This window comes from Leptonotus elevatus, chromosome 16 (genome assembly GCF_054856555.1).
Source record: "Leptonotus elevatus isolate MCC_2025b chromosome 16, RoL_Lele_1.0, whole genome shotgun sequence".
NCBI classification, from domain to species: domain Eukaryota; kingdom Metazoa; phylum Chordata; class Actinopteri; order Syngnathiformes; family Syngnathidae; genus Leptonotus; species Leptonotus elevatus.
Window position 1 is genome coordinate 14850959 of NC_141254.1, and position 24933 is coordinate 14875891.

The following is a 24933-nucleotide window of genomic DNA, read 5'->3' on the forward strand; positions in this document are numbered from 1 at the left end:
TACATACAAGGAAACAAAAACCTAGACACATAGTCAAATATATTTAAAATAAATTTTAAATTGAGAGTGGCTTATTAAATGATTTTTTTAATGTATTTTTTTTTTCACTTTATACTTCAAAAATCTAAGCCCGCAAGCACAGATGGGTCAGAAAAGTTGGCCACATCATACCAACCATAACTGCCAAGTCATAAACAGAAAAACCCATAGAGCGATCGTATTATTTTCCGGTAAATTAATCCCACTGTTGCGTCACAGTGGGAAAAGCATCCCAGCCTCCATTTCAGAAAAAGGCAGCTAACAAAAGGTTGATTCTTTTCGCACTTAATGGATGGGCAGACCCTCCAGAAAGCCTTTGTACACAAACACAAAGTCATTTGTCAAAAATATTTATTATATGTTTATGACCCCCTAAAATGAACTCCAGTGTTTACCAGACCTCACTCAAGAGCTCATGGCTGAATTAGCGACTGGTTGAATTTAAATTCTTCCACGGTTGTCCAGCAGATGGCGCCCAGTTATCATATTCAAATTTACGCCGTGTTGAATCAGTTGTTGCCTGCGACGTTGTTCCTGATTCCATCAGTCGAGATTTGCTAAAGTAAACAAAACATGTACACTATCAAATGATACATTTATATGCTGGACCTCTGACTCCAACTTGAAAGTTTGCTCTTTGGAAATCCTCTTCAGTAAAGAAGATGGCAGCCGACAGTCTCCAATCTCATTTGTTCTGAAGTTAGCTCCATGCTAAGTGTAGCCACCTTTAAACAACCCTCTAAACAGCTTAAGAAGAACACTGTTGGACTGGACCAGGATCATGCAATTCCACAGCTAAGTGACTCACTAGCTGCCTATGTGAGCGTTTCTTTTGCTCCCTACACCTGTACAAGATGTTTACACTTTTGTCCAATGAATAATCAAGTGTTATTTGATTTTAGAGCAGCATATTTTTTTGGATGGGAAACCACAGCAAACGGGAGGAAGCAAAAGCAGAGCAAGAAATGGTGAGGAAACATTTTTTATTCACTCATGCTGCAAATTAAGTACTTGAAGAGTATTTGCCAAGATAAAGCTTGCTTATTTTCAGAATGTGTCAAATTAAATGTATTCTCATTGCTGATGTGTGTCAGTTGTCCAACTGGTCACAAGACAGACATAGTGTGAAAGATAAGACAAATACTACTGTACTCTCTTTCCTTCCTGTGTGAAGCAACACGAATGTTTTGCAACATTCATGGCTAAATATTTCTACTCACTGGTCTTCCTCATCTCTGTGCCTCTTTCACGTCAAAATGCATTAGATACATACACCTACATACTCTATTTATTTATTCCTTTATATATATATTTTTTTTTTTACTGTTTTTCTAATGCTGTGCTTTGCCCTACTCATGTACTAAAATAAGCAAAAAGATTACAAACTCATTTTGTAATATAATGCAGTGTACTTGTACACCAGTGAAACATATGACCACAATTTCAAATATGCTGCCTCGCTGAAGATTATCTTTGTAAAGGCATAACTACTCTGAATCTCATCAGATTACATTTTAAGTGTACTTAATGTTGCGGCCGGTGAGTGTATGGTATGGTGGCTGTTGTACATTAAAATAGCATAACTAAACTGTATTGTCTGTCATCACGTGCACGACTTCTGCAAATAACTTTTCATTTGGAGGCAAAGCTGAAAGTGGTACAGACTGTGCTGGCCGGACACCATCAAGTCTGTGCTGTTGCTCCAATACGACCTCATTCAAACAAAAAAGTTGCATAATAACAAAAACAAAAAACAGCTAATGTTTATGCTTCATTTTTAGCACACATGGCATACTGATAACTGGGCTTCCATTTAAAGTCAGCAAAATCCTGATAATTGGGTGATGCTTGGAAAACAATTCGCGCCAACAATCGTACATGTTAAAAAGTTGCGTATTTACAAATTCAAATCCTCAGCAAAGAAAAAACAGACACATGCAGCAAAGACTCTTCGTAGCATCTGCATTCACCAAGGTTAAACGTATAATGTTAGAATAGTTTAGATGTTTCGTTTTAAGAGACTGCAGATTTAACTGATTTAAATAGTATCCAGTCCACTCAAAACGGTAGTTGTCAAAGTCTGAATGCATGGGCATGCATGCAGTACATGGCGGCCATGTTGGAAGGGGCAACCGTCCTATCAGGTAATGGAAAGCATGGACTTAGCATCGCCATAGGCACGCAGTTCAAAATAAGGGTGTCATATATATTTTTTTAAACCTGTTGTTTAATAAAGCCGAGTCTTGTCATTTCGTACACGGCTCTCGAACATTATATTTGGTGCACAGCACATTTGTTTTTTGTCCAGCCCTTATCTATGGCATCTAAGAACAGAGGTGAAAAAAGGAAGCGCGCTAACTTTGTGGCTCTTTGAACGCAACCGCCTGCGCGCCATTATCACCATGATCGTAAACTTGAAAACTTTTCAAACAGTTTAAACTCAAGTATTTGTTTTATATTTGTTTACAGTACGTTGTATACTCTACAGTGTTTTTTTAGGCCACGAAAAAAAGTACTTCAATTTAAAAATCGACTCTAATATGACCTCTCGCCCTTGTATGTTAGATCGAGGTTACACCAATTACTACTTTCCTATTCACCAGGGTTTTTGGCTCCATTGTGGGGGATTAAAGAAACACAAAAATGTCAATAGGGAGTTTTTCACACACAAAAAGAAAAATCACATTCACATTACACTATGATTGATGTAATGTTTCTCATTGTTTATCATATCACTTGTAAACCAACTGCTCCATCCATGACTCCCTGCTACGGAACAAAACTGAAGGCCCTTGCACATCGAAAAATATTATGAGGGAACACAAGGTTCCTTGAGAAGTGACTCACGTTCTATTGTATAATCAGCCTATATTAAAAATAAAGAACATCACACCCGTGTGCGTGCCACTGATTGTTCTTTTCAAAATTGCACCCTCTTTCTCAACGTGAGCTCACTTCACCTTGAGCTCGCAATAAAATGGGAATTTCTCACGTTTCTAAACATTCGCTTGAGTAGGAGGAAGGAGTGATCATCTTGAGGACCACCTGTTGAGACTTCTGCAAAATCCCACCCAAAAATGGCTTTGTCCATGCTTTATCCTAATATAAAGAGTGCATTTGTAGCTGAATGTTTCGTTACAACCCCACTATACCGACTCCTCTGCTGATGTCACGTGGCTCTTCTGCACTCTAGTTAAATAATGACAGTCACTCTTTTGGGACAGCTGCGGAAGAGTGGCTAAAAATAAAGCCTGTGACTGAAGGACCCTAGGCTCAATTCCTTCATTCTGCACAGGCCATCGCAGCTGAGGTGCCCTTGAGCCAGACATGTAAGTGGCTCCCCAAGGCACCAGAAGGTTGTTTCCTGTACCAGTGTGTTGCTATTTTAATGGTCTATACTGGCTGTGTTTGCTACTGGGAAACTGCAGAGGCAGTTTTTTTTATTTTTTTATTATTATTTATTTTTTATATGATTCATGTAAAAAATGGGTACAGTACATGACAAGAAGTTGAGATGTTGGAGCGACTACAGGAATTTGTGAGTTGGACGTAGCTCACAATTTTTCCGGCTCAGACCAAAATCTTTCTCTTTACTGCACCAAGGTGCCCATTTTACATTAGGAAAATCTCATGAAACACCACAATTATTATTATTATTTTTTTTTAATTCTTCTGCCATTTACTATATGCAGATTGCAAAGATAGATGTAATTATTAGGGCCCGAGCAGCGAGAGTGTCTAGGCCCACAAATGTTGTGTTTTTGTGTGTGTGAAACTCTGTTGCAGTGGCAACGCATTGTTCACACAAAAAAATGACATGGACAAAAACTCATAAAACTTTGCACTCACATCAGGGCTGCCAAAAAAATAATATTTTAATAGTTTATTGTGAGATTATAATTTTTTTCAAAAAATGGCTCAGTCTCATCCCGTACAATTTTTCAACAAAGCAGCCTCAGTACGATTCACTTATAAAAACAGCCCAAGACCTACAAAAAAGTCCCTTGGAGCCAAATGTTAAACCCAGCAGGAAGTCCGTCATAGATTTTATTATGATTTACTTGAATATGTGGGTGTTTCTTCTAAAACATTTTAATTTTTAAACTTTTTATTTCGCTGAAAGCTGTTGCTGTGGCTATAAAATTATACTGATTTGATTGGTCTAAACATTTTGAATACACATGGACCTGGCAAAAGAAACAAAAAAAAAATCCATATATAAAGGTTTGTTGTGCCATTTTCAAAATATTCAAATTCCAATGTACCAGTGCCTCAATGTGAAAGTACGCCACAGTGGCCTGGGCTGCGACCTGTCTTTGTTTTTTTCCGACAAATTGCATGAAATTTGATAATTTCCTCTTAGGCTTCTGTCATTCTTTTGTAAAACCATTGTCTGATTCGGATAGTTAATTATTGGTGTGTTGTATTTATAATAGTTACTTTTTAATAGTTACTTTTTCTTGCACAGCCAGTTCACAATGTGTCCCCTTGTTGTTTCTCGCCTCAACTGGAAACTTTAATATCTAAAATCTGTACAAAACAGCTCCCTTTTCTGTCATGGGCGGACTAGGCCCTGTAGCCTACATTTCCCAGAGTGCACCGCGCGCCCCATGATGTTCCTAACAGCTGACAGACGGTGAAAGCCACTAGCAGAGAGCTGTCTGTTGGGGGGGTCGGGGGGTGGGAGAGAAGACTCTTGTCGCTAAACAACGGACTAAAACGTCACGTCGAGGGACTTTTCAACAACCTCCTTCCATCGAGCATATTCATTGGATTTAAAGAAAATAAGATATATTTCCTTCGATCAGCCTCCTCCTGTACGGAAGCTGGGGACATTGGCTCGGTCAGGTGCTTCTTTTCACTATAGTTCGCTGGGGCTGCTGCATATGTCGGATTTGATCCATTAACCCATCGACTCCAGCCCCCCACCCAGCCGAGTCCAAATGCCGAGGAATGGATAGTGTGTCTACTATCGGCGGGAACATGGTCGAGAGTGGCGAGAAGCCGGAGAGGGACAGCGGCGGCGGTGGCGGCGGCGGTGGCGGCGGCGGCGGCGGTGGGGGCGACGCAGCCATGGCCGCGCTCCACCAGTGCGAACTGATCCAGAACATGATAGATATCTCCATCTCCAGCTTACAGGGGCTCAGGACCAAATGCGCCGCGTCCAACGACCTCACGCAGCAAGAAATCCGCACACTGGAGGTAAATTGGATGTTGCTGTGACAAAAGATCGCGAGTCTTGTCAAACTGCGGAGTCATGAAGCCGCGACGTCCGCCTCGATCGAAGGCTTTTTTGGCTTGTAGGCACCCCACAAAAAAACGACGTTTGAGTCATGTATTTATGTTTTGCATCAGCACCTCAAAGATGCTTAAATGCTCTTGGGTGACCTCTCTGTCCCTCCCCCGAGGAGTTCCCATTGCTTAGTTCATAGCACAATTCATCTCGGCTTAATATTAAATAATCTGCTTTTATTTATAGAACTGCATGCGTCGCACATGCTGCACTTGTATTGTAGCTTAGACTCCCAGAGGCCTGCACTATTGACAAACTAACAAAGAAAAAAACGAATTGCACAACATGTTCTTGTTTTTATATTCGATGCTCAGCCTAAGCTATCCTGCATCTATCTGGATGCAGCGTTGTAACGACCTGACATTGCTTTGCGCAGGGCCTCGGCACACTATGCTCTCTGCTGCTATGTGTCAGTGGAAGCACGCCTTTTTCTTTTAGTAATACAATTTTTGCTTATGTATTTTTTTAACGGTAAAATAAGCAGAATGACGTTATTCTAATTGGTCTGGCGCACTCCGTTTGTCATTTACATTTCACATTATTTAGCCGGCAAAAATCATGCTACAGACTTCAATAGCCAATCTCCCCTCATGTAATGACCAGATGAATTTACTACAGAGAGAGTACCATGTGTCTATTATGCATATGGCATTTACAAGGGTTGGAGGCTATCCATCCAACGTTTAATGTACTCGTCCGTATTAGGGTTGTAAGGGAGCTGACTTTGAGTAAGAGGTTGGGTACACTATGGACTGCTTGCCAACCAGTTTCAGTGTAAATACTGTATAGACAAAACATCGATATACCCTCACATTCTCATATAAGGACAATGTAGAGTATTCAATTAACCTACATTCATGCATTTGGAATGTGGGGAGGAAACTGCGGTCAAAACTCAAATAAGCACATGCAAACTCCTAAAAGGAGAGCCAGAGCTGAGATTTGAACTGAGAACCTCAAAACATACTGTTTTTGTACTATACGTTCAAAGCTGTCAAAATTATTTGACAAGTAATCGATTATCAAATGAATCAGCAACTATTTTAAAATGGTCCAAATCCTCTGATTTCAGCATATCCACAGTAATTGTTCATTGATTTCTGTGGTCCTTCATGAAAGAAGACTGATTATATTCTGTGTTTAATCAAAATAAGACATTTTCAAACATCTGATTTTACTCTGGAAAACAATGACCGAACCGGTAACATAGTACAACATCAATCGCACTACACCAATAGGAAGTACGAAATAACCCCCAATCGCTGGTTAATAAACAGTAATCAGGGGGAAAATGCTTTTGTAATTCACTTTAATACAATATTCAAATAAATCCAATGAATCGATTAGCACTGACATTGCTCCGTGCAACTTTGTTAGTTTTTTTCCAAGCTCAAGGGGACCTGTTTTGAAAACGTGGACAGCATCACGTAGTGCATGCGTGTGCGGCCGAGAAGACTGTGAAAGTGCGTTAGACTCCATGTTTCAAAGGGGAAAACGTGACGTTTGATTTTGAAATATACCTTTTGTGACACCAGTTCTGAAATGCTCTTGAACGTTGCATAAAAACAAAGCCGGTGGTGGACATGAGACATTTCCACTTGTGATATGTAGGACAACAATCCAACCAACCTTAATGCATCACCAGTAAATAATACTACACACTATTAAAAAAAAAAAGAAAAAGAAATCTTACATTGTTTGCTCTATTTTTTCACTCAATCAATTATATTGGAAACAATTGTTTAATTGTATTTCATCCACAGACAATGTATCTTTTATATCTGTATAAAAAATCATGAATTCCTTTTACATATTTCTTCATGTGACCTCCCTTGAGGACGCCACGAGATCTGTTTATGCTCTGCTTTATTTCTTTTATTTAATTTAATTATTATTTCCCCATGACCCTAAACGGTGAGTAGTAAAGAGGATGGTTACAATGACTAAACAGTTAATTGATCTGTTATGCAGGAATGAAACAAACGGGGATAAAAAAAAAAGAAGAAGTTCTATTTCTAAAAGCTGTCATCATTTACATAATAGCACTTATTACATGTTTCAAGCTAATGTCAATACTGGACCAGTATTACTGGTTTGTGTTGTTGTGTCCCGTGATCATGCCAATCTCCAGTTCCTGTTGATGTTCTGTTAGGTTCGGGTTGTCGCCATCCTTCAGGCAGGCCAGGCATGTATGTCACCCTGGAAGTGGATGTGATATGGCTGAGTACTTCCTGAGCAAGGCCGCCTTCCACACCAATTTGTTGTGAAACTCTCATGAGATGAGACAATAGGGTGGTCATGCCTTCTTGTATTGTTTTGGAACGCCTTTCATGCCAGCAGTCCGAATCTTGTCAAGGGCTACTTTGTCTTTTAGTGTAAGTCTGAACTTAGTGTTTCTTTTTCGCTCAAGAGAGTTACTGTTTATCTATTCGTTGTAAATAAACCCCTTGTTGAATGTCTGCGCAGAGTAGAACTTTTTATTTCGTTTTATTTTTAAATCTCAAATTGCACATTGATTAATAAAGGTGTCTAGTGTTGTGGTTTGACCCGATTAGTGATCATTCAGCTACGGTGCCCAAGTGCTCAGATGGTCTTACAGCATTTGTGTTTTCAAGTGGCTGGTTGCTATCAGGGCGGTGCATGTCAGCGCTCTCACTTCCTTTGTCTTCACTTCTTGCCACTTTCATTTCTGGTTCGAGAATCTCTTTGTGATTTCCAGATGCCTTTTTTCCAATGCTCTCCTCCTCAATGCAGGTCGGTATCTTTTCCGCCAGAATAGTGGCATCATCGAGACTGCTAAATTCACTTTTTAATCATGCCAGTGTCACATATTTTTCAGGTGAAAAGTTGTCTTCTGTTAGAAAGTTTACATTACGCATAATAGCTTCAAAATAACTTAAAAAAAAACATCTTACTGATTTGTTAGAGCACAATGACTTAAATTAAAATGTTTAACATTGATTCAGGGTGCTGACAAGGTCTGTGCAAAGCTTGTTAATTGCAAATTTGTGATCTGTCTTGTTGTAGTCTTGATATTTCCGTTAATTTATTAAGTTCCACTTTGGTTCAAATTCATTTCGCAAGATTGACATTTGTTTGACACTCCCACACACCAACGAGATGGATGAGCAGTACCTGCTAAATGTTGCAGCTGTCTATTTATTTGAGGGGAAAAAGAGACATACATTAGTTCATTCACTGCTTTTTTTTTTTTTTTTTTTTTTTTTTTCAGTTTCATTAGCCTACTTGATGTAGACTTTAAAGATCAATATCTTTCCATGAAAACTATATCTAGAAATAGGGAAATAATAGCAGAAATCACCATGTGGACTTGAAGAATAGAATGCTTAGCATGCATCATGAGATTTGGAGCCTTAATTCCTCTTTCCAGCAGTAGTCTTATGTGCTTTGTATCAGGAGGTCATCTTTTAAACCCATATCTCTTCTCTTCTTCTTTATTTTTTATTTTTTGTCATAATTAAAAAACTTACAAGTACAGCCATGTGATCTCCCAAACCTATGCTATTATCTGCACCCTCCAAGAGGTCATCATCGATGTTGCTTTTGTTGGTCATACACTGTACAGTTTCAGAAGTTAATTACCCGCGATGTAAAGCCAAAAGTAACCTTTTAGTTTCGTACTGTATTACTAGTTTTTTAAGAGATCAATTTACACTTTACATTTGTGTCATTGTGAGCCTACTGCAGAGCAAGCATTACCCCTAACAGCCACTAAGCAGACAGCAGCAGTGCTTCTCCGAACACATAAACAGCCCATGTTAACATTGCTCATAGTCGCATATGATCTTTTTCTTTATTATTCATGAAAATCAGCCAAACGAACAGATTTCAGTGAGTGTGTATTGTTCAGCTACGCGCGCTAATGGCCACCTGAGTGGATGGGCACCAGGAATCCTTTAAAAAAAAAATATTCGATCAATTTGATACACTGGGCTACATATTTTACTCATATTGCCTAAACTGTTTCTGTTTTTGAATAGGTTTTTCTTGTGCATATTAACCTGTTCTAATTCCGAAAACGAGTAGTCCAAAGCTTGGACCAAAAAAAATGTTGTATGGGTCCTCACTAGTCTAAACACAGCATTCTGTTTAGTATTGCATTTGTGGAATATGATTTAAGCCACAAAATCTGTCTGGGTTTTTTTCCCAGACGAAGGGGGAGGCCATTTTGACACTTGCTTTCGACTGAAAATGACATCACAGTTATTTGCTCAGGGCTCAGGCAACGGCCAATTACGGCTCAGCTTCAGAAAACGGTTGAGCCACAATTGGTCATTATTGAGCAACTGACTGTGATGTCGTTTTCAGTCGACAGCAAGTGTCAAAATGGCCTCCCTCTGAGATGGACAAGAATCGGTGGATTTTGCTGCTTAACTCATATTCCACAAACACATTCATTGGAATACCATGTTTAAACGCATGAGGTTCTATAGCTCATATTATTGTAAAGAAAATTTTGGGGTTGACTTTCCTTTTAAACACTATCAACACCCAAGCGCACACAGTCGACTATCCAAGTGGGGACTTGTCATTGACATATTGCCTTTTTCTAACCTCAACCATCAAAAATGATTACCTACCCCCATTCCCATATCCAAATATCACGATATGATATCTTGATATTGTGGGGAGGTTGGCAATATAAAAAAAAAAGGTCACACTATTGTAAAAAAAAAAAAGAGGTACACACAATATTGTGATTTTGTACATAATAGCAATGCATATAAACAACCTACAATCTCTAATAACACTTAATATTGAGGTACTTCATTGCTAATGCACGCACACATTGAGTTCCTGCACATATTGACTCGCTTCACAAGCATATTATGTTCCCCTTCATCTGACCATTAGCGTGGATTTTAAACATAGAAGGGCCAAAATATGCCTTGTGAAAACAAAAAATTAGCCACCAGAGGGTGGAACTTGGAACTGCCCAAATGGAAATTTTAATATCGTGACAGGACGACAACGATATAAGCATCCCTATTCCTTACCCTAACCTCGACCATAACCCAATTCAAACCTAAACTCTAAAACCAAGTCTTTAGCTTTTTAAAATGAGCTCTAAACAAAAGGTTACCTCCAAAATGTACCCACTTGGCAGCGAGGTCTTCACTTTGTATGTGAAAACTCAGTGTGGTCTCCACTTAGTAAGTGCCGCATCCCAAGCAGAGAATCGGACCGATGGTTAATATTATTGAGACTAATCGGCATTTCATGTATTACTAAACTAGTACATCTTGCTTTGCGTTAACAATAGCGACTGTTAGCATGTTAGTAATTGAGCTTCTCTTTCAAAAAGTAGCCGACTTGCTATATATTAGCATATCAACTGTAGCATGTTAGCATGATATTAATTTTCATGGGAAACTGGTTAACTTTGCGATTGGCTTGGAAAAGTCCAGCGAGCATCACCAGCGTACCGTTCAGTCGCAAAAAAATTAGTCATGATAGGGAGGGATGGCATCTCCGCTTGAGTTTTAATACCACCACGTGAACACCGTGAGGTCAAAGTCGCTCTCGCAGGTGGCGCAAAGCGGCCTTGCTTCAACATTGCACTGGAGTGTAATCAAGAGCGACTCCAATTCACTTTACATGCTCATTGAGACAGCTTTATTATTCCACTTGAACCGTGGTGTTGTTCTGCCTTGCCAGTGAGAGGATAATGATAGCGGCCTCTCCACATGGAGTGCTAACCGCTACTTCACTTTACGCATGTTAATCCCACTCAGTCTGGCCTCTGTCTGCCTCTCGCGCTGCCTACGTTCTACTTGCACTCTGACTCTTCATAGATTTCTGATTTGGGCTCCATCATATCCACTTTGCACTGCCTTTGAGGTCTGTCGTTTTTTTTTTGTTTTTTTTTTTTAAATAGAACGTGAGCATGCAGCAAGGAGTTGTGTTCATGATCTGTGTTGTATTTAAATGCATTACTGGTTATTGTTTTTCTTTACAAAAGAAATGCACTCGATTTTCTTTTTAATTATGGCGTGGCGGCGATCATCAAGCAACATGGCGCCACTGTGTTTTGTCTCCTCTCCGCGCGGGAGAGAGCCTCTGCCGTGCGCATGTAGCGTGAGCTGTTTTGGCTGCATCTATATTTAGACATCTTCTCTTCCTACGCATTTTCAGTAGGGTAGGCTGTTAAATAAGAAAATCAAATGACGCGCAAAGAGGCTAGGAGAGCAGGGAGGAAAGGGGAGGGGGGAATCAAAGCCAATTGGCAGCGCCGCCGCTTATGACGTGACAACTGCCGAGCGTGTGTGTGTCCGCGTGCGCGTGTAGCTGAGGAGAAAACAATAGCGAACGTCGCTGACATGCGAGTACTGAGGAAGCGCGACTTTGGTGATTGCAGCAACACTGACCCTGTCTGCATTTCCGTTTAGACCCGCAGCGTGTGAACCTGCAAAAGAGTGGAAATGGGGGTTGTGGAATCGTGTAGGCAGGCCTTGATCTATTCTTAAACCCACCCAGGATTAGTTGCGTCTTGTAATTTTGCGGCGGGAAGGAGGAGGGGGCCGTGTTCCTTTTGCTCCAACTGTTATTTGCGATGTTAAAAGGCCATCTATTCTCATTTGTTTGTACATTACAATAAATATTCCCACTACAATCGAAATAATGGGTTCATTTTATGTTTAACGGTGACTGCTGATACATTTGCTTAGATATACCCCCCCCCCCCTCCCCTCCACGCTTAGGAGGTCACGACCGAAGGAGATAACAATGTTAGAAGAGGGAGGGGCTTCAAGCAAGCCATTGTCCGAGACTATCAAGCATGTGCGTGCCCCTTAAAGGTCATGTGACCCGGCTCCTGCCTATCTTGGCCTCGCTGCCTGCCCTATTTTTATCTCCTGACTCCTGACACATTTTTCTTAGATCAGCTCCAAACTGTGCATCATGATTTGCTCCTAAAATATGCCGTCTGTCCTTGAAAGCAGCCCAGTATTAGGATTACTGGAAAGCGTGCTCCTGCTCCCTTGAAGACTGATACATGTATTTTCTTCTCTTGACACACATTGTAGAGGTTGATCATTGCTTTGGTATGGTCGGCCCATTTTAGTGTGAAAGCAAAACCTTCGAATGGACGTACGGTGGCATCTGTCCACATCTGGTTGATTTCTGTTTTGTTTGTTGCTGTTTTGCTTGGCCTTGTTTTTATCGTGGGCCACGTTGTCGTTGTGGTTACTCTTAAGGAGCGCTTATAATGTATTATCGCTAGCGGCGTAACGCAGCACCAACATCGCAATTTGTTTGTTACTTTGTGGTGGCTTTCACATTGGATACAGTAAGGGAACGAAATGCTAAATACATTTTTGGTTTAATTTATGTAAACAGGAACACATTTGATGTAAAACTTCAATAACTTAAAACTTTTGTTTTTAGAAAGTGAGTTGTTTTATAAAAGCACCTTACCTTTGTATTAGAAAAGACATTTGGATACGGTTTTCGATATGCGGGGTTAGAAAACCATTCAAGGGTGGTTGGATTAGTGGAACGATTCGATCCGATTCAACCCAGTGGGTTTCCGATCAGTTCAAGAGGGTGAGATTTAAATGGTTAAGGGTAAAATGACTTTGTTGTTGTCATTTTACATACATTTGAATGAACTTCTCAGTACTGTAAATGTGCCATTCCCTTGTAATATATAACTCCCCAATAAAAGACGATTCAGTACATATCTTTATATATTCTATAGTGAAACGTTTTGGTTCGATTCGATTCTGTGCATTCACATCTTTTTATTAAATTTTATTTAATTAGAAAACTTTTTCCCGAGGGTTAGGGTCATTTTTCTTGTATCTTACGGAATATCATATTGTGATTTTGGTTCTTTATTGAACATATAGACACAAAGAAAACACATCACAGGTCTACAATATAAATTGAAGTAAAAAAAGAAAACAAGATTAGGAAAAAAGAAAAGAGTTTATATGTTCATTTTATGTTTATATAATTAGCCATGAGTTTGATTAGCATTTTCATAGTGGATAACCACTTTCGAAAGAGGAAATTGTTGCAAGCTTTTGTGGTCCACAATGGATTGCATGGATGGCGTGAACTGGCCCGCAGGCCTCATGTTACCTGTACCTTAGTGGCATGTAACTATCAATCAATCAATCAAACTTTATTTATATAGCACCTTTCATACATTAAAATAAAACTCAAGGTGCTAAGCAATTAAAACATCCATAATACAATAACAAGCCCCCAACACACACACAAACATAAAATACATTTTCAGTGCAATATTATTATAGCCCGTCTTTGAACAGAATTTTGTTGCCCAGTTTTCCATCAGGCCCCCCTCCCCTCCCCTTGGCAGGTGCCATAATGTGGCTGCATCAGCAAGCGCCAGGAACAATCTGAGCGGCGGCGGGTTCTGCTGGGCCGAGACTCTGCTGTGTCAGACGGGCTGCTGCTGGGCCTCGCTCTCTTTTTGCTCTCCTCACCCGTCCTGGCCGACACGTTGGCCGTCACTCATCCCCGCACAGCATTAGGCCGTCGCCATGGTGCCGTTGAGCTGGGCTGACAGGTGGGCTCTGACGCCATTTGTCTCCCCGCCGCCACCGCCACCGCCCACCTCCAGGCCACGCGTCAATAGCTGCTTTCGCTACTCTGCACCAAAAATAATATGAAAGAAGAGAGGCCTGTTGTTATCTTGGTTTGTTGACACGCTTGTGCGCTCAACCTAAATGCCATCTCAGTGATATTAATGAGGGACTAGGGGACTTCTCGCCGTTATTTAGCAAGATAACAGATGAGTCAAAAGCTCCGTCAGATGCCCGCCCTATTTTGTTGCTGCGCAGAGCCGCGTGATGACATTTATATCTGGGGTTGCGTTTTGTCAGCGCTCAGTGTTTCACATGCATGGGAAAATCCCACTGAAATGTTGCTGACGATTCAGAAGAGAGGTTGCTAGGTAACCTGACGTCACAGGCCGCAATAGAGTACAGGGAGGCGAAACGGGGCTAGCTTTGTTAGCCGCATCTAGTGAGGTGTGAATTTGCCTGCGGATGGTGTGTTTCCATCCCGAGGCTCAAGAAACACAATTCATGGAGTTTATTTGCGTGTTTATTAAAATATGCAGGGGCCAGCCTGTGACAAAATGAGGAAGTAAGAGCAAAAAAGCTGCCTTTCAATTTTCAGGAGCTATTTTCACTTGTTGGCCCTAAGTCATGCTTGCAACTGTGCTGCTAATGTCACTTCAAATCAGACTACATATTGACTGAGCATTCTATTCATTTTGTCAAACTATTGGTTTGGAATATGAGCTTCTGAATAAGTCTGAAAAAAATCATTCAACTGCACTGCATAAAACCGAGTTGTGGTTCTCATTTTACTTAACTGTACAGAATGTTGGATATTATTATTGTGCAGGTGTGCCTAATTTTAGTGGTGTGACGAAAACAACTCAATCAAGTTTCCCTCATTTGAGTGAAACTAAAAGTTTTTAATTAGCGATAATAAGAAAATGGATAAATGGATGAATAATTTAATTAGAAATGTCTATCAAATATTTTGAAGGGAAACAATTTACAAAAAAACTATGTAAACCCTTAAAAGTGAAGGCAACACAAAAAATGTATTTACAATAATATGTTCCGTGCATCCCCACTCGTCTAAACACGGTACTCTGATTAATATTGTGTTTGTGCAATATGAATTAAGCAGCAGGGGAGTGGCCATTTTGCCACTTTCCACTAAAAATGACATCACAGTTGCTCAGGTAACCACCAATCACGACTCAGCTTCAGAAAACAGATGAGTCGTGATTGGTCGTTACCTGAGCCCTGAGCAACTGTGATGTCATTTTCAGTCGACAGCAAAGTGACAAAATGGCCGCCTCCTGACATTTTTAAAAACAGTTGGATTTTGCTATTTAACTCACATTCCGCAAACAATATTTATCAGAATGCTGTGTTTCCACTTGTAGAACAATGTAAAGGCAATTTTTGAGTTGACTTTTACTATAAAGGTTTGTTTCATTGACATTTCCATTCAATACTAAATCTTGTGTCGATCTTGTGCTGAAACGTAGCAGACGGCTGACACCATCTTTTTCCTTTTCAGTGCCTGACCTCCACTATAGATGCTTTTTGTGCGCTTCCACAAAGACATCTTTATTTATTTATTTTTACATTTCAAGGCCAGCCTTTCCCAGAGCACCGTCTGTGTGAGTTTTTAATCTTTGCCTGTCACCGAGAGAATTGAATGAGCAGAGAAAGACGTGCGCTCCTATTCAGTGCTCAAGCACTCGAGGTGTTTGGCTGGTTGTGAGGTAGATGGTGTTGCACGGCTCATCTTGAAGGTGCCGCCTGCTGTAATGGACCCATGCAGATAGTCGGCGCGATAAGCGGACACACAATCCGCCGCACCACTCGGCCTGCAAACCAATACTGCGGTGTTCTTTGTAATACATATTATACTTACTCACGGGACCGCTGCCATTCAGCCTTGTATTAAAATCTGCTTTAACGTAACCTTAAAAACCTAATGTGTGGTGGTGTCAAAACTGAGCTTTTAGAAAAAAAATCTTTGTCAATTTGTATTCAATTTAGTCACGTTAAATGTGTAGAAGTACTCGTGAGTGAAGTCATTCAAATTCAAAAGGTGTCTTGCACGCTGTGGGCACTGAAATTAGGTCAAACGCACACTTGCAGGTATGACAAATTGTGTTGTAACTTCAACTTGTTACAGCGGGTTTGTGCAGTTCAGAACGGAAAAAGCTAATATTGTACAGCATGTATTCCTGCTAGTCAACCGCAACTTCTTCTGTGGTTGCCCCTCCCTCATGAGTCTCTCTATTGCCCCCTACAGGTGAAGCTGGTGAAATACAGCTGTAAACAGCTGCAGTGCAAGCTTAAAGTGCCAGAGACCGAGAGGCCCGACAGCCTGGACAGCTATCCGCGTTTGCGAGACTGGCTCCGCACCATCAACTTACGACCGGAACTCATTGAGGTAAAGTGTAATTGCACATCCACTGCAGTAGGTGTCAGTGGCGCTCTCATTGTAATTGCGTGTACAAGGAGCATTAGCTTCTTTGCAGTGATGTACCTTGACAAATGATACTAGCTGTGTGTGGGGGTGAGGGGCAGGGTAAATATTTTTCTTCTTCCTGGAGGGGCATGACAAAAAATAATTGAGACGCACGGCATTAAATGGTAAACGGAGTGCATTTATATTGCACGTGGCATTTATGTAGCACAACAAACTATGATATGAAAGCTAAGGTCATTAAGAAAATAATGACTTATGAGGTCTGCGAAACAAATGTTCTCAAAATTACGCTACAGTAGATTTTATTTTTAAGCGTTTACTAAAAGACCACACAAGTCTTTCAGAGCTACTAAGTTTAAACAGAAATGTACTCTTTTTTTTTTTCTTCTTTTTTTTATATATATATATTTATATACTTCCCACTGAATGTTTTAAGAAATGAAAACTGTCATATAAAAAATAAAAACAATTGTTCATTCATTATTTTGTCACATTTTTATTAGGGCTGTGCAATTAATTGAAATTCAATTATTAAACTCCACAACTACAAAATAGGCATAATCGTAAACCAAAATAAAAGATTATTAATACAGATTTTGAATTGTTTAAATTTATATATTTGCACCATTTTTATTTTAAAATGACTAATTTAATCAATCTTGTTTGGTCCAAAAGGAACTTGCATAATCATAGTGTTTCAAAGAAATGTATTTGTCGTAATGTTTTTTACATGTTTAATCATTTTCTTATTTTGTACCAAAAAAAACTAATGATTGTCCTAATCGTGATTGCAATTTTTACCAAATTAATCGTGTTTAATATTTTCTTCATAATCGAGCAGCCCTAATTTTTGCGTTTAATAAAACCCTTGTTTCAGGTTTCTGTTCTGGGATTAGCCTGTAAAAAATTATTCCTCGAAAGTAGAAAGCCACTCCTCAAATGAAGTCATTGATTACCAGAACTGCTCTGGGAAAAAAAAAAAGGGCGGGGGGTGTCATTGACCCTTAAATACAAAATTCAGCATAAAAGCATGTGACTTTGTTGCCTAGCGGGTTTCCTCTCAGATAAATACTGGATGTTGCCTGGAATGAAAGGCCCTGACTGTTCAGCACTAAATATTTAGCTTATTCTGACCTATTGCTGAGGAGACGGTCTTAAAAGAAAGATATCTTTCTGCAAAGTTCCTGCTTTACTTGTATTCTACTCGCAGGGACTACATTTACAGGACATACTTGAAAGAAATACATCATTCATTTTTGCTTCCGTCTGGCAAATTCGTTGTCGCTGTCATTCCTCAACATATTTGTTCGTCATATTTGACTGCAATTTTTTTTCCCTCTCCCTTTACTTGCTTTCCTTCCTGTGCAGCTGCAAACTGTCAACTACTGTTTGTTTTTTCTTGTCCTTGTTTGCTTTTGTGTTATGACCTCACCGTAACGTGATCGTCGAGGATGTTTCTCCTGCTTGTTGTTCTTTAATACATCCCCGCCGTACATCATAATAGTAATTTTCCACTTTCGTCACTTTAGATTAACTTATTCCCTATAATATATTCAATTAAATCAGCCATACTCGGTTTGATTCCACGCAAAATTCTCACAACACTTGATTTGAAACGCTAAATATATTTAAATCACGTATTTGGAGCAACGAGTCAAATAGCACACAGAAGAGTGCAGTGTATATCGTTACAATCTGCTTTTTCCAAATATGGTTCTTCTGATTGACACTACTCGAGGTATGTTTATGTGCCGTAAACTGCATCATACTTAATTGAATTCCACGTGCGCACATTATGCAATTCTCCAGAGGAGAACTGAAGCTTAGCTCATTCGGAGTTACACAATTGAGAGATTTGATTGTGTTTATCTTATTCAGTGTTTCAGGCCTTGGTTTGGGGGCCATGTCTGTCACGTATTGGTATTTGGGGAAACGGAAAAAGGCTGCATGCAAAATGAACGTCATTTAAAATACTACAAAATAATTTCAAATTGATTTCATCCATCAATGGAAAAAGTATCCACCCAATGAAAAAATATATATATCACACTCATATCTAGTCTTCAGTTAACCTTACCATGCGTATTTTTGGAATGTTGCAATCGGTGGTCTCAAATCATCTTACCTTGAAATCATTTATGGGTCTGAAGGGGTTAAAGGTACAGCGTGTCTTTGTTCAAGCAAATATGTTAGCTGGCACTTGGTCTCATTTCTATGCCCGTAATACAAATGATTGAGAAAGGTCCACTCCCACTTTCACAAATCTTTTTCTCTGTTTGTGCACTTCCCTTTGCCTACAGTAGGACATTGGCCTTGCTTTCTGATCACTGTTTGCCCTGGCGAAGCGCAGCTTTGACCTGACTGATAAGCAACTGCGCACTTCCCATGTCCAAAAACAACATCCCAAACTCACTGGGCTTGCTCTTGTTTCCTTCTGATTCATAAATTGTTGTATTCGCTCACATCTCTGTGCTCTGGGAAAAATGTAGGTGTTCCCGCTTGATAGTTTCCAGTGGATTGTTAATGATTGTGTGAGCAACTTGAGACAGAATTTTCTTGAAGTTTTCTTCTTCTTTCTTTTAATTCTCCTCACTTTTTTGCCTGAGAAACAATACTTCCGATTTCCACCGTTCAAATTTCAAACTTGCTTCAAAAATGTGCGCCTCCCTCCTCTGGCTGTACATTGCAAATGTATCCATGGCAATTATGCTAAGTGATTACATGCTAACCATCTGACGATCATATCTATCGAAATGGAGGGTACTGCATGTCTAGATGGCGCTATTGAGTATTTTTTTCAGAGCCATATAGAGAGTTTGGCCGACTCATGGTCATGTGACCAGCAGTTGACCAATCACAGCGATATACGGCAGTTTTTTTGTTGTTGCATTTTTTCATTGGATATCATTAGTTTGAGCTTTCCACCTAAATTAATGGAGGGTACTGCATGCCCAGGTGGCGCTATTAAGTGATTTTTATTTTTTATTTTTCCCATTTTTCCATTGGATATCATTTGCTCCACTTTTCCATCTAAATGAATGGAGGTTACTTTCAGATAACATTTTTCCATATGAATTTCAACTTGCTTCAAAAATTCACACATCCCGGCTTCAAGTGTTCTTTTTATTTATTTATCTTTCAACTACAATTAATACTTTGTAATGTTCACATAATTTATCTTTCAATTTACTTGAAAAGCATTCAGCTATTAGCATTCAGCTTTCAGCATTCCCACGCGATTTCTGCAGAAATTGCACTTAGTAAAGTTAAGATTTGCGTCTTCTTTCTTCAATGCTGCTTCTGTGTAGGCAGTGGAAGCAAAGTTCTCCCTGGATGCCTTACTGCAGATGGCAGGAACTCAGGTGAGGGACACAATGCGAAGGCTTGGCTTCACCTCAGAAGAATGTGCCCGACTAAGTGCTGCCCTCTCCTGTCTCAAGAGTGCAACTGAATCCGGTATGTGTGTTGCTCCCATCTGCCATGGTTTTATTTTCACGTGTTCTCCATGGATGCAGACCGCATTATCCACTCTTGTCTGTGCTCCAGGAGGTGAACTGAAGGAAGACAGCACAACTTGGTTGTCTGAGCCCACCAGGAGGGACAGCGGTTCTCTACTGCCTGCAGATCAGCTTTCCAGCATCGGAAACCCGCTGCGGCCGCACAGTCCCTCGCCTCTAGCCCGCCCGTCCGCCATCCATTCTACGCCCTCCACCCCCTGCGCCACTTTCCCTCATCCCCGCTCCGGCTCGGTGTCAGCGGCCCCCACGCCCGAGGCGCTGACGCCGCACCTCCACGGCGAAAGCCCCCTCACGAATGCATTCCCCGTGACCTTGGCGCGCTCCCCGCGTCTGCACGGACACACTTCCACGCCACCCGCAACGCCACCGTCAAAGCGCCGTCACCGACTGAAGCCTCCGTGCACCCCACCGCCTCCGTCCCGCAAAGTCCTACATCTGCTCCCCAACATCACGCTCACGCGCAGCAAAAGTCACGAATCGCAGTTGGGCAATCGTATCGAAGACCCACTCACCAACAAGTAGGTACTCGGTCAGAACACTTTGGATGATTGCCACTGTTGCTTTTGTTGTTTTGCTTGAAGCCTCATTAGGTGGTTGACAAGCTATTGGGGCCCTGGTATCGATTGTAATTTCCTCATTCGATTCGATTTCGATTCACAAGTGTTCAATTTGATTCGATTCACTTCCGATATTATGTAACATCAATTCTTCCTAAATATCAAGAACATGATTTAAAAAATAAAAACTCTACAAACATTTAATTCCAAATTCAATTTTGCAAAAGCAGTAACTCCAACTCACTTAAGTGTTACACAAACATTGACATCAGCATGGATGAAATGAAAATGTTTTCATAATTCTAATTCAATCATTGTAAATATAAATAAAAAAGATTCAGAATTGTCTTCAAATGCAATAAGTCAGGTATTTCGTAAATGTAATAAAATACTTTTAAATTCATGTGAACAGTAAATTTCAAGAAAATAGTCAGTACAAAAAATATTTCAGCTTTTAAAATTATATTTTCTTTTTGGTTTATGGGAAAAAGAGATATTTAAAATAATCGATTCATGGTTTTATGAATCGATATCATGCTGGAAAATGAAAATGGATACATTATTGATTATTCGATTATTATTAAAAAACAATTAACCCAGCCCTATAAGCTATATTAATAATAAAACTTTTGCTGCGCCAATGTGTACACACATCAACAGTTACTGAAAGATTGAACCTCTGCTATGTTGCAACCGTTGTTCAAGGTCAGGACAATATTATTGCATATATTCTTAAATGATGCTATAAAAATCACACAATTACAGAAATTAAAGGAAGGGAATGTTATTTGACAAAATAATTGTACAGGTTATAGGTCACAATAATGGTGGGAAACGCTTTTTTTATTTTTTATATATATCACAAAAACTTGGTATATGAATAGGGTTGTGTAGACTTTTTACATCTACTTAAAATCTATACCAACTACGTAATAATGTCCTGTTTGCATGTCAGTTTACTTATTCAGTACACTTCTATTCCCGCTGTTATCCACACCCTCCTTACTCTGAATGTTTGTCCCGGGCTAATCCCCTCAGATTCCCAGAGATTATGAGTCATGTCCAAACAGGAAGTATTTCCTCTCGGACTAATGCTCGGAGGTGGCAAGTCAAATACACACACACGCACATACACGCACAATCTGTCTCCCCTCTTCTTTGCTCTCCGTCTATTTCGATGGGATGCACATGCAAAAACAAGCTCCATGTTTATCCATCATATCCTGTCTGTGTACGGGAGGCGGAACTTTTTCCGATGCTGAAAACTGACAGATTCAACACACACGCTCATGACTTTGTAAGCAATCTGGTCTCAGTTCTAATGTCGTAGCATTTTTTACTGTTGCTCGCACGTAAGTGGACGGAGACGTGCGTCCCAAACGTGCCGACTCTCAAATCCTTCTTACATAACCTGACACAATTACTTGAAGCCATGCGGTGCACGTTCCGTCTCGGAACCAAAGGGGTGAGCCAAACTTTTGGGCTCAAGGGCTTGGTTTGGTTTTTAAAACTGAGAGCTGAGGCAAGAATATACCAATAAATAAATAACGGTAAATGTAAAGTATGGATATGTGTATATATTTCACTAACAAAATATTATTATTTTGGACATTTCCGATTTCAATCCTCATCTTTTTTTTTTTCTTCAATACTAGGAATGGGTGAGTACTGATACCAGGTATCACCGTATCGGTTCGATACCAGGCCTTGTTCAAGGTATCGATACTCGCGATGGCGGCCAATACAAGTATTGGCAACTGTATTGTGGCTGTTTTATGATCAATAATTAGAAATTAGAATAATGGAAAATTTGAGGTAGACTGATATGTTTTGTTTTTGATTTTTTTTTTTTATGGCCCATACTGATTATATTAGTCAAGGAGACCGATATTCAAATTTAAATAAAGAAATAATACAAATTTTATCTCTAAACTTTGTTGAAATTTCTTAAAGCATATGTTTATTGAACAACAATTTTTTTTTCTTTTTCTTTTTTTCTTAGAAAATAGACATCTTTCTTTTAAGATCCCTGAAAACGTTCAGGAACCCCCCAGGGTCAGTTAAATGAACACTTTAGCAAGTAAATATCATAGCTTACCTGAAAGTGTCAATAAATAGTTCCCTGAGGTTAACACAGCTTTTAATGTTTTTTTATAGGCCGTTTGATTTAAAAAAAAAAAAAAAAAAAAAAAGCAGATATCAATATATCAAAAATTGCCATTAGTTTCATGCAAATTTAAGGAAAAAATGCTATTACTCGTTATCGGTCTGAAAAAAAAGTGGTATTGAACATCCCTATTTATTACAGCAAAAATTTTCATATACGGGGTGACATAAAAAACACTTTTTACTAATCCAATAAAACAAGGAGTCATGGAAGAAACACATTTTATTCGTAGTAATTGAAACCTTAAAACATGGCATTTAAGAAACAATGGTGGATTTTTTTTAATTATTTTTATTACGTCCTGTAGATGACATCATCCTGTATGAATCCATTGAAATCTGCTGTTGAGATTCCTCATTGATCGCTGCAACAGCTCAGCTGGGATTCCATCATTGTTTGATTGTAAATGGCATTTTTTAAGCTTTCAATTACTATGAATAAAATATTTTTCTCCCATCACTCTTGGTTTTATTGGATTGTTTAAAAGTTCCAGGTTTTTTTGTGTGCCTTTTTCTTCCCTGGGATCCAAATGAGATTGAACGCCCATTTAACCTTGCGTTCTCCTGCTTCCAGATGTGTCAAAAAGAACAAAATCCTCTTGAATATGCAAGTCAATGGGAACGGACACGAGGACACGCCTTCTCGCTACCCTGCTGTTCCTGTACGAACCCCAGGGGCGCCCCCAGCTGCAACCACCGCGCCTTACACCCTCCCCGGTACACCCACCCTGTTGGAAGAGCATAGCATCATTAAAAGTGAGTTTGTGAATGATCATCGTTCTAGAATTGATGATTTCATGCATGTTTTATTGACAAATTGTCATCTCTTAACCGCATTAAATATTCCTCCGCTTTGTGTCTAGATAACAAAGCAGTTCACCGCAGCTCTCCACAAGCTGTGAGGCGGGACATTGGCCTTGCAGTTACGCACAGGTGCCTTTTTTTTCACAAAATGTATGTTTTATGTTGGGTTATTTATCATCACCCAACATGATGCATTACTTTTCTGTAGGTTCTCCACAAAGTCCTGGCTCTCTCAGACATGTCAGGTGTGTCAGAAGAATATGATGTTTGGGGTCAAGTGCAAACACTGTCGGTGAGTTGAGCGCTTTGATATTAACGAAGAAAGATGGTAAAAATGATTGAACTCATTTACTGCCATTGACGGTTATGAACGTCAAAAAATAATTTCAACAATTTCTATTTGTTTAACATTTTTTCTTCTACTTTTGTTAACAAGAGTATGAAAACCTAGATTTTTTTATTGTACATTTAGAACAGATATAAAATTTGTGATTAATCGTGAGTTAACTATGGAAGTCATGCGATTAATTACGATTAAAAAATTTAATCGCATGATTTCACTAGTTAACTCACGATTAATCACAAATTGCATATGTTCTAAATGTACAAGGGTAGGTTTTCATACTCTTGTTAACAAAAGTGGGGAAAAAAATGTTAAACTAACAGAAATAGTTCAAATGAATTTTTGACGTTTATAGCCGTCAATGGCAGTGAATGAGTTAATCACGAGGTACCTATTTTTTTTTGTGTGGTCTGTTTCTTTTTTGTGTGCAGATTAAAGTGCCACAACAAATGCACAAAAGAAGCTCCATCCTGCAGAATCTCTTTTCTTCCAAGTAAGATTAGTTTTTGTTTTTTTATTCCCGACCAACAGACAACAAAATGCAAAAGCAAGGCAATGTCCGTCTTTTGTTGTAGTTGCCAAAATTCGAAGGACAGAGTCTGTGCCATCGGATATAAACAACCCAGTGGATCGTCCTCCCGAATGTCCGCAGTTTGGTACACTACCAAAGGCCATCACCAAAAAGGTAAAATGCTGTGAATCTCTCTTGATCGGTGAAGACATGGAAGTGCCAGACGAGGGTCTCTTGTCTGGCACTTCAGTGTTTGTATGTGTGAGAATTCTGAACACGTTGGCGCAGATGGAATCTATGTCTGGACGTTCCAGTTTTGTTTGCTTTAGTGTGAAAGACAAATAGTTATGCAGGTGATTTTTGCCATCTGACGTCTCTTCACTTGCTACTGCTACGTGAACATTAGAGAGCGACGATTAGACTAACCCCATTGTCGAGAAGTTTCCCCACAATTTCTACCATAAATAATGAATTTTGATACAGGTCAATCTTAATAACTACAAATATCGCGGAAAAAACGTTCTTTCAAAAAGTGGATTTCATGTTACTTTTAAATAATATTCATGATTACAGCTGACATAGGAGATAGGGGTTGTTCGAACTACTATTACTAGGGTGTCCTGATCCGATATTGATATCAGATATCGGTCCAATATCAAGCAAGAAAACAAAAACAGTAT

General features: G+C 39.6%; 1 protein-coding gene across 5 annotated transcripts in view; it reads left to right on the forward strand.

The window, feature by feature from the left end:
* Nucleotides 1-553: 553 nt before the first annotated feature.
* ksr1a (kinase suppressor of ras 1a) overlaps nucleotides 554-24933 on the forward strand; it is a 32301-nt gene continuing 7921 nt past the window's right edge. For 3 of the 5 annotated variants that reach the window (XM_086098817.1, XM_086098816.1, XM_086098818.1), the window contains exons 1-9: nucleotides 4687-5241; nucleotides 16175-16315; nucleotides 19663-19810; nucleotides 19901-20390; nucleotides 23170-23351; nucleotides 23459-23528; nucleotides 23608-23691; nucleotides 24174-24235; nucleotides 24318-24427. In XM_086098817.1, the coding sequence (XP_085954943.1) occupies nucleotides 4993-5241; nucleotides 16175-16315; nucleotides 19663-19810; nucleotides 19901-20390; nucleotides 23170-23351; nucleotides 23459-23528; nucleotides 23608-23691; nucleotides 24174-24235; nucleotides 24318-24427 (1536 nt within the window). In that variant the 5' untranslated portion in view covers nucleotides 4687-4992. Of the gene's footprint in view, nucleotides 859-941; nucleotides 1008-4686; nucleotides 5242-8029; nucleotides 8087-16174; nucleotides 16316-19662; nucleotides 19811-19900; nucleotides 20391-23169; nucleotides 23352-23458; nucleotides 23529-23607; nucleotides 23692-24173; nucleotides 24236-24317; nucleotides 24428-24933 lie in introns of those variants that run through there. The other 2 variants (XM_086098819.1, XM_086098820.1) reach the window with 2 other exon arrangements.